General features: G+C 51.8%; 2 protein-coding genes across 2 annotated transcripts; both read left to right on the forward strand.

Moving 5' to 3' along the window:
* Positions 1-625: 625 nt before the first annotated feature.
* EAH_00054390 (hypothetical protein) lies at positions 626-3,323 on the forward strand (the record flags this gene model as incomplete). The annotated part of the gene is made up of 4 exons (XM_013397785.1): positions 626-726; positions 1,257-1,593; positions 1,955-2,576; positions 2,647-3,323. 4 exons carry the CDS (start codon positions 626-628, stop codon positions 3,321-3,323), a joined length of 1,737 nt encoding a protein of 578 aa, XP_013253239.1.
* A 1,623-nt stretch (positions 3,324-4,946) lies between these two features.
* On the forward strand, positions 4,947-8,112 carry EAH_00054400 (signal recognition particle, putative; the record flags this gene model as incomplete). The annotated part of the gene is made up of 8 exons (XM_013397786.1): positions 4,947-4,951; positions 5,149-5,236; positions 5,493-6,274; positions 6,525-6,585; positions 6,716-6,752; positions 7,081-7,331; positions 7,516-7,687; positions 8,033-8,112. 8 exons carry the CDS (start codon positions 4,947-4,949, stop codon positions 8,110-8,112), a joined length of 1,476 nt encoding a protein of 491 aa, XP_013253240.1.
* Between the last annotated feature and the right edge of the window lie 2,238 nt (positions 8,113-10,350).

Raw genomic sequence — 10,350 nt, forward strand, 5'->3', positions numbered from 1 at the left:
TAAAGCGTATATATATATATATATATGTACGAAGTGTTGTATCTGCTTACTTATATACAAAGGCATAAATTAATAAACAAATTAAATATCCTTCTTTAGAAAAAAAAATAGATATGTAACACATATATGTTTATATATATATATATAAACATATATATACATATAAACATATATATATATATATATATGTTTATATATATATATATATATATATGCTTATATATATATATATAAACATAAACATATATATAAGCAAATATACACATATAAATCTAGCGCCTAGGGCCTTCTACACGTTATTATATCTTCCGTCGTAGATACAGCATAAACATTATATGCTGCACATCCTGCTGCTGCTGCTGCTGCTGCTGCTATTGCGGCACGCGCTGCTCCAGCCTGGCAGCTGCAGCAGCAGCAGCAGCAGAGCAACAAACGCAGCTGTAACATAAGCACGTCTGCAGCAGCTGCAGCAGAACATCAAACTCCGCTGCTCACGCAGCAGCACTAAGTGCCCACTGACGCGCTGCGGCTGCAGCAGCAGCAGCAAAGCTGGCTGCTGCTGCAGCAGCAGAAGCAGCAAAGCTCACTGCTCCGGCATGTTGGTCGCCTCCAGGAGAGAGAGAATATGCAAACGCCTTTCAAACAGAGACTGCAGCAGCAGCAGCAGCAGCAGCAGCACGAGCAGCAGCAGCAGCAGCAAAGGAATAAATATTTTAAAAGCCACAGGTAAAGTGCCTGCTGCTCTGACAAACAGCAGCAGCAGCTGCCGCTATTTGCAATAACAGCAGCAGCAACGGCAGAAGCAACAGCAGCAACAGTAACAGCTGCAGCCGCAACAACAGCTGCAGCAAGAGCTGCAGCTGCAGCAGCAGTAGTAACAACACTAACAGCAGCGCCAGCAACAGCAGCACAAATAGCAACAGCAGCAGCAACACCAACACCAGCAGCAGCAGCAGCAGCAGCAGCAGCAACAGCAGCAACAGCAGCAGCAGCAGCAGCAACAGCAGCAGCAGCAGCAGTCTAACCTTGGCCCGAAGGTCTGCTATGTTCTGCTCCACCATCGCTCTTCTGCGCGCACATCGCAGACCCTAAACCCTAAACCCTAAACCCTAAACCCTAAACAATACACCCTAAGCAATGAGCAATAAACAATAAACGATACGCAATAAACCCTAAACCCTAAATCCTAAACCCTAAATAATAAACCCTAAACCCTAAACCCTAATTTACTCTGTGGTGATTTCCTGCTGCTGCAGCAGCGCCTTCCTCGCTGCGTCGAAGGCCTCAAACTTTGAACGACAGATCTCCGAGCGCCGCTGCAGCAGCAGCAGCAGCAGGAGCAGCAGCAACAGCAGCAGTACAGGAGCAAGCGTGAATGTCGGGGCAGCAAAGCGAGTACAACGAGAGAAGAGCAGCAGAGAGAGCAGCAGCAGCAACTCTGGAGAAGCGGAAGCTGCAGCAGCAGCAACAACGGCAACCGCAGCAGCAGCAACCGCAGCAACAGTAACCGCAGCGACAGCAGCAGCAACAGCAGCAGCAACAGCAGCAGCAGCAGCAGCAACAGCAGCAGCCCACTGCATGCGTCTCCATTCGGTTCTCCTTCAGGCATCGCAGATACGCCACGCCTGCAGCAGCAAAGTAGCAGCAACCGCAGCAGCAGCAGCAGCAGCAGCAAGATCAGCAGCAGCACAAAGCTTCCCAGCAGCAGGAGAGGCAGCAATTGAGTGACAGCAGCACACACTGCCCCAGCAGCAGCAACTGCAACAGCAGCAGACGCAACTGCAGCAGCATCTGCAGCAGAACCAGCAGCAGCAGCAGCAGCAGCAGCCGCACCAGGAACGCATGCAGGGTTCTCCAGATCCGCAGCTTCTCTAAACATCTTCATGTACATATCCGCCTGCAGCAGCAGCAGCAGCAGCAGACACAAACAACAGCGTGCAACCTTGCACCGTAGAAGCAGCCTGCAGCAGCAGAAGCTTCTGCTGCTGCAACAGCAGCTTCTGCTGCTGTTGCAGCAGCAACAGTCAGCTGCACAACAACAGCAAACACTGCAGCAGCAGCAATCGGTACAGCAGCAGCGACTGCAGCAGCAAGAAAAAGCGAAACAGCAACCAAAATAGCAGCAGAAACACAAGTAAGTGCAGCAGCAGCAGCAGAACTCAATGCGGCAGCAGCAGCAGCAGCATACCTTCATTTCTCTCGCATCAACGCTAAGAGCATCTTCCAGCTTCGGCTGCAGCAAACGCCCAGAGCAGCTCCTCCGTCACACTCACAGCAGCAGCAGCAGCACCAGCAGCAACAGGAGCAACAGCAGCAGCAGCAACGGCAGCAGCAGCAACAACAACAGCAGCAACAGCAGCAACAGCAGCAAGCTGCACACCTCGCCGTTGACAAGATCTATCCAAAGGGCCCTTTGAGCGTCTGGAAGTGCAGCAGCATTAACAGACAAACCGACAAAGTTGTGTCGCTGCAGCAACGCATGCAGCGCTCGGTGGCGCTGCAGCAGCAACAACAGCAACAACAGCAGCAGCAGCAGCAACAGCACATGCAATGGTATCATTTCCCCCTAAGGCAGTGTGGGCTTGAGGAAATGCCGTGCAGCACCCACTGCTGCTGCTGCTGCTGCTGCTGCTGCTCATGTATCAGGCAGCCACCCACCAGCAGCAGTAGCAACAGCAGCAGCAACAGCAGCAGCAGCAGCAGCAGCAGCACCAGGAACCACAGTACGAAGAGCAACAAGAGAAAAAGGCCAACGCCAGCAGCAGCAACAGCAGCAACTACAACAACAGCAGAGGCACCGGCAGCAGCAGCAGCAGCAGCAACAAGAACAGCAGCAGCAGCAGCAGCAGCAGCAGGAGTGGCATAAGGGATTTGTTGGGTGTATCATGCTCAGCATGTCTGAGGTGTATAGGCAGCATGCAGCCTCACCTCTAGAGCTACCTTTCTATTTAAGAACCAGTCTTTTAACTCTCTATCTACTGCATGCAGCTCTTGCTGCAGTGTCTCTGCAGCAAGCTGCCGCCTGTCAACCGGAGAGGCGACGACCCCAACGCCAGCAGCAGCAGCAGCAGCAGCAGCAGCAGCACCAAACGCCCGCGGCAAACCCACAAAACCCCACGCCATCTGCAGCAACAGCAGCACACAAACGTGCAGAGAACAGCTGGAAATGTTGCAGCAGAAAACAAAGCAGCAGCAGCAGCAGCAGCAGCAGCTATGGCAACAGCAGCAGCGGCTGCAGCAGCTACGGCAGTAGCAGCAGCAGCGGCTGCAGCAGCTACGGCAGTAGCAGCAACAGCAGCAGCAGCAAGGAGACAAAAGGCTGAGGAAATCAAGACACAAACAGCAGCAACTGCACAGGCAGATAAACGAAAAGGAGACAACCAACTGCTGCTGCCGCTGCAGTACTGCTGTTGCTGCAGTTCCTGCTGCTGCTGGCTGCTGAGAGCGACGCAAGAAGTAAATGTCGTTACTGTTGCAGCAGCAGCAGACACATTAACACCAGCAACAGCAGCAGCAACGAAGTACCCTGAGCAGCAAAGAAGGCAGCTAGAATGCTCCGTCGTCGGTGCCGATCTGCTGCTGCTGTTGCTGCTGTTGCTGCTGCTGCTGCTGCTGCTGCTGTTGTGGTTGAGCTTTGTGTTGTTAATGCCGGTGCTGCAGTCCTTCCTGCTGCTGCTGTCACACCTTCACCTTAGCAGCAGCAACTCTATGTGTAGCGCTGCTACAGCTACTGCTGCTGCTGCTGCTGCTGCTGCTGCCGTTGTTGCTGCTATTGCTGTTGCAGCTGCAGCGTAATCAATAGTAAGGTTATTGTTGCTGTCTCTCTTAAACTTATTTTAATGGTGTCTGGATCGCTTACTTTGAAGACATCTTTGCTGCCGCTGCTGCTGCAGCAACAGCAGCCGCAGCAACAGCCCCCTCTGCTGCGGCTGCTGCTGCGGCTGCATGCGCTGCTAATGAGGGAAGTAACAGCATCCTTTTTTCGTTTCTTTTTGTTATTGCCTGTTATTAATTTACTATTTAATCTGTACTCTGTGGAGGGCGGAGCAGCAACAGCAGCAGCAGCAGCAGCAACGGCAGCTGGAGCAGCAGCAGCACCCGCCGCAGCAACAGCAGCAGCTACAGCAACAGCGTGTGCTGCAGTAGCAGCAGGTTTATTTGAATTATGTGTATGAACATAGCAGCAGCATCAGTTGACCAGCAGCAGCAACAGCACGAACAGCAGCAACAGCAGCATTAACAGGCGAAGCAGGAACAGCAGCAGCATTATAATCAGCAACAGAATAAACAGCAGCAACAGCAGCAGCAGCAGCAGGGAGAATGACTGCTGCAGGATCAGTTTCAAGCGGCAGCAGCAAGGATTTTGCTGCTGCTTCCGAGTCGTCTGCAGCAGCAGCAGGAGGAGGAGCAGGAGCAGCAGAATTGATTACGCTTAGCTTAAATATATCTTTAACAGCGCATGCATTAGGCGAAGCAAACGGCATTAAACACTCAGACTTCACTCGCTATCGTCTGTACTTGTCGCGAAAACTCTCTAGACTTCGTCAGCAGCTCAATATCAAACACGGACGCAGCAAATACACCCCAAAGCCTCTTCCTGACTGTATTCAAGATAATAGGTAAGAAGATATATATTTTATTATTATCTTTGCGTTATCTTTTATTATTATCTTTTAACTATCTTTTATTATCTTTTATTATCTTTATCTTTTATTATCTTTATCTTTTTATTATCTCTAACTTTTTATTATCCTTTTTCTTATCTTTTTATTATATTTTATTATCTTTTTACTATCTTTTATTATCTTTTTATTGTCTTTTCATTGATTATCTTTTTATTATCTTTTGTTTATCTTTTGATTATAATTACTACTAATTTAGTTTTAGTTTTAGTAATAATAAATAATAATAAAGACGTAAATATATTTTTTTCATAGTCGTAGTTTATGTGGTATTCGTCTTCGGCCCAGTGCTGCTGCTGCTGCTGCTGCTGCTGCTTCACCTTTTGCTGCTGCTGCTCGTGCATGTTTTGCTCCTGCTGCTGCAGCCATCGTTGACGGGCTGCTGCTGCGGTTGTGTTGCTGCGGCTGTGTTGCTGCTGCTGTTGTAGTGCTCTTGCCCGTGTTGCTGCTGCTGCTGCTGCTGCAGGTTTTTGCTGCTGCTCTTGCTGCAGGCCGAGCGAGCTTGGGCCTACGGCATGCAGCTGAAGAGCGACAACGCAAACACCTTAACACCGGTACAGTGCTGCTGCTGCTGTTGCTGCTGCTGCTGTTGCTGCTGCTGCTGCTGAGCTTTATTGTTGGTTGTGTCTCTGTTGCAGTCAAACTTTGCTGCTGCTGCCTCTACCGAAACGATGTGCTGCAGTATGTGTCTCTCCCCCTCTATTATTTATGAGATCCTCTTTGCTGCGACTGCTCTTGCTGCTGCCTTTGCTGCTGCTACCTTTGCTGCTGCTGCTGCTGCTGCTGCTGCTGCTGCTGCTGCTGCTGCAGAATGCGAGTTTGCGGGCGCATTCAATTCGGCGTTTTTCTAAGGCGGTGTTTTATGCTCGTCAACTCGAAGCAATATGCAAATCACAACCCGCTAAAGAGACACAGGAAGCAGCAGCAGCAGCAGCAGCAGCAGCAGGGACGCAGTCTGGAGAGGCCGCCGGCACTGCAGCAGCAGCATCAGCAGCAGACGCAGCAGCAGAAGGAACAGGAAAGACCTTGTGCGACGGGAAGACGTGTCTAGATGCTGCAGCATATCGCTGCTTTATGGAGTCGGTGCTGCTGCAGGAGAAGCAGCAATGGGCAGCAGCAGCAACAACGCTGCAGCAGCTGCAGCAGCTGTATATACAGCTCAAACACCTCAGCAGCACCCAACCAGAATCAGAGCAGCTTTATAAAAAAAAGTTAGAGGCACTTGAGCCGCTGCTGCGCCTCTGTGTCTTTCACTCTGGAGATATCCGTGCTGCTGCGCTGCAGCAGCACCAGCAGCAGCAGCAAGCGGGCGACAGCAAAAAGCGAGCAGCAGCAGCAGCTGCTGCTGCTAGCAGCAGCAGCAGCAACTCCGGCTGTGTCGCCGTGTGGCGAGGCGTCCCTGTACACCCCAAGAGAGAGAAACCGAGAGCAGCAATTGCTGCAGCACTTGCGAACTGGCAGCAGCAGCAGCTGCTGCCAGTTGAAACCCTGCGCGCTCTTGCTGCTGCTGCTGCTGCAGCAACAGCAGCAGCAGACATCACAGCAGCAGCTCCAGCACTCATGGAAAGAGATGCCCAGGGATGGGCAGAACAGTACGCCAGACGCTGCTGTTGTTGCTGCTGCTGCTGCTGCTGCTGCACTAGCTGCCACAGCTGTGGCTTGCTGCTGCTGCATTCGCTGCTGCTGCTGCTGCCGCCGCATGATTTGACGGTGCTGCGGCTGTTGCTGCTGCTCTAAGTTGCTGCTGCTTGACCTTGGCTGCTGCCAGGACCGCAGCTGGGGCTTGCTTCTGCTGCATTTGCTGCTGCTGCTTCTGCTGCTGCTGCTGCTGCTGCCCCACAGATACGGCGAGGCCTCTGCGCGTTTCCGCGGCTGCGTAGAATTAATACACAAGGAGCTGATGGTAAGATGCATTTGCTGCTGCTGTTGCTGCTGCTGCTGCTGCAGTAGCTCCTGCTGCAGTTGCTCCTGCTGTAGGCGCCGCTTCCTGATCTGCGCTGGTGCTGCTGCTGCTGCTGCTGCTGCTGCTGCAGGCAGAGCCAGAAGAGGCGTCGTGGCTGCAAGCTCAGGGTATGTAATTGCGGCTAGGCTGCTGCTGCAGCAGCAGAAGTAGCAGCTACCGAGCTTGCTGCAGCAACTACAGCAACAGCAGCTATGAACGCCTCAGCGGGTGCCGTTGCAGTATTCTTAGCAGCAGCTGCTGTTGCTGAAGGTGCTGCTGCTGCTGCTGCTGCTTTAGTTATTGCTTCACGTGTTGCTGCGGCGCTCACAGTTGCTGCGACAGCCTTCCTGCTGCTGCTGCTGCTACTGCTGCTGCTGCTGCAGGCCTTTGTATGGATATGAGCCGATGCCTGGAGGTAGAGAGGGACGCGCTGATGCTGCTGCGGTGTCTCCTCAGCCTTGCTGCTGCTGACGGTTGGTCGTGCTGCTGCTGCTGCACCCACTGTTGCTGCTGCTGCATCAGTTGTTGCTGGTGCTGCTGTAGCGTCAGGAAAAGGCACTAGAGAGTTGCTGCTGGGGCGCCACATGTTGCTGCATGAGCGGCATTTGCTGCTGCTGCCTGCTGTTGCTGCTGCAGCTGATCTTAAAGGAGGCCGGGAGCAGTCGCGAGCGCAGGAGGGATATCGCTTTGCTAGCCTTCTGCTGCAGGTGCGCTGCTGCTGCAGCATGTGCTGCTGCTGCACCTGCTGCTGCTGCTGCTGTATGTGCTGCTGCTGCTGCATTTGTTGCTGCTGGTGCATTCTATTCCCTTAGCTGCCTCGCTTTCGTTGTTGTTCGTCTGCTGCTGCAACTGCTGCTGTTGCTGCTGCTGTTGCTGCTGCTGCTGCTGCAGGGTCTAGAGCGCATGCAAGGAGAGGATTCACTTCCTGATGATCGCCGGCCGCAGCTGCAGCGATGGGTGCAGGTGGCTAAGGACAGCAAGTATGTGCAGCAGCAGCAGCAGCAGCAGCAGCCGCAGCAGCAGCAGCACCAGCAGCAGCACCAGCAACAGGAGGTTGTGTGGGGTTTACCTGATTGTTTTTGCGGTGTATGTACACTGTACTGCATGCAGAGCAACCTGCTTAGCTACGGCAATTGCATGCGATGGGAAGCTATCAGAGGCATTCGGTTAGCAGTACTTGCTGCTGTTGCTGCTGCTGATGTTGCTGCTGGTTGGGGTGCTGCTGATGCTGCTGCTGCTGGCTCGTGACGCCTTCATGTTTGGCTTGCTGCTTCGGTCTTGCTTCTTCTTTTTCTGGTGCTGCTGCTGCACGGTGTTCCTGCTGCTGCTGTAGTGTTGCTGCTGCTGCTGGAGCGCTGCTGCAGCTACTGCAGCATCTGCTGCACTGCTTCCTTGCTGCTGTTTTCAGTCTTAGCGCGGGCTGTATCAACGCGACAGGCCACGTGGGCACTTAAAGCAGATGTGAGGGGGCTGCTGCTGCTGCTGTAACTGCTGCTGTTGCTGCATCTGCTGTTGCTGTTGCAGCACCTGCTGTTGCTGCTACTGCACCTGCTGTTGCTGCACCTGGCGTAGCTGCTGCTGCTGCTGATTTTAATCTGTGTGGTGTTTTGCGGTGTACGTGCAGCTGCGAGACGATCCGCACGAACGCATCGATTTGCTGCTCGCGGCAATCCATGTACAGTCAAATTGCTGCTGCTGTTGCTGCTGCTGCTGTTGCTGCTGCTGCTGAGAGACATGCTGCAGCTGCTGAGACAAATACTACTGCTACCGGCGCAGCTGTTACTCCTGCTTCGATGCAACTGCTTTTGCTGCTGCCGCCGTTGTTGCTGCTGCTGTTGCTGCTGCGCCATGTGCTGCTGCTTGTTTGCGGTTGGCTGCTGCATGCATTTTGCTGCAGAAGACGACAGCACTGGCGGTGGGGCAGCGCGTCTGCCGCTACCTCTGCGCTCTTCTACGGAGTGAGGCTTCTCTAGGGTTTAGGGTTTAGGGTTTAGGGTTTAGGGTTTAGGGTTTAGCGCTTGGGGCCTAGGGTTTAGGGTTTATGGTTTGTTATTTGAATTATTGGCTGCTGCGGAAGCAGCTCGGGTTTTGATGTGGGGTGCTGCTGCTGCAGCAGCAGGACTTGTGCTGCCTTTGCTGTTGCTGCGTCTGTTTTGCTGCTTCTGCAACCCCTGTTGCTGCTGCTGCTGTTGCTGCTGCTGTTGCTGCTGCTGCAGAGACCCAAAATCTCCCCTGTTCTGCTGCGGGTGTCTTCGGACCTCGCGAAGCTGCTGAAGACACTGAACAAACATCGCTGCAGCAACAGGTGCCACGCTGCTGCTGCTGCTACTGCTCTCGCTGCTGCTGCTGTTAGTGCTCTTGTTCTTGCTGCTGCTGCAGCACAAGGAGCGCCTGCTGGAACAGCGGCTGTTGTTGCTTCTGTTGCTGCAGCGTAGCTTATGTGAGTTGAGCCGCACTCATTGCTGCTGCTGCTGCTGCTGCTGATACTGTTGTTGTTGTTGCTGCTGCTGCTGTTGGTTGCTGCTGCAGCTGCAGTCCACTGTCGGGCGTTTGCTTCTGCCTGCTGCTGAGCCAATTGGATGCAAACCCCACCTCTTCGATCTCGTAAGACACCCCACACATACACCCCAGCAGCAGCAGCAGCAGCAGCAGCAGCAGCAGCAGCAGCAGCAGCAGCAGCAGCAATGTTAACACCACGATAGCTAGCAGCTCCAACACCACCAACAGTACAAACAGCAGCAGCAGCAACACAACAAGCATAGCAATATAAGCAGCAGCAAAACCAGCAGCTTCAGCACAACCAGCAGCAGCAGCACAACCAGCAGCACCATCAGCACAACCAGCAGCAGCAGCACAACTAGCAGCAGCAGCAGCAGCATGTTTTATGTGTGCATGCAGGCGATATCTGCTATGAGGCCGCCCGATTTGTCGGTTAGAAGCGGCAGCGCCAGCAGCAGCAGATTAGGGGGTCTCCTTCGCTCTCTGTGGAGACGCTGACTGTCTCTTGTTCTTTTTATATTATTGTTTAGTTAATAACTGTCTCTCTCTATCTCTTCTTTTTATTGTTTAGTCTCTCTGTCTGTCTGTCTCTTTGTTTATTCACCGTCTCTCTGTCTTCTCTTTATTTTATTTATTATTTACTGTCTCTCTTGCTGTCTCTCTTTGTGTTGTTTGCTGTCTCTGTCTCTTCTTTTATCTGTATCATTAGCTGTCTCTTTTGCTGCCTCTGTGTATAATTAGCTGTCTCCTTTGCTGTCTCCCTTTGCATTTCTTGCGTTGCTTTACTTCCTGCTGCTGCTCCAGCAACAGCCTGCTGCTGCTGCTGCAGCTTGCTGCTCCTCTTGAAAACAAGTGTGCGACACGCAGCAGCAGCAGCAGCAGCAGCAGCAGCAGCAGCAGCAGCAGCAGCAGCACAGTGTCCATCGACTGCGTTGCATTTCTTCGGTTTTATTTTCTGTTTTTTTCTCCCAGTGCATTTAACTAATTTACACCTCAACGCCTCATCTGGATTCAAAGACAATTTATATTTATAATATATATTAGATAATTATATTATAATATAGTATATATAATATATATATGTCTATATATACATCTATATATAGACATATGGACACTGATAGGTAAATATATATATATATATATATATATATATATATACATAGACATACAGATACTTATATATAAAAGTATCATTTTTATAATATATATATATATATATAGATA

Source organism: Eimeria acervulina, genomic scaffold (genome assembly GCF_000499425.1).
Source record: "Eimeria acervulina Houghton genomic scaffold, Eah_scaff1038, whole genome shotgun sequence".
NCBI classification, from domain to species: Eukaryota; Apicomplexa; class Conoidasida; order Eucoccidiorida; family Eimeriidae; genus Eimeria; species Eimeria acervulina.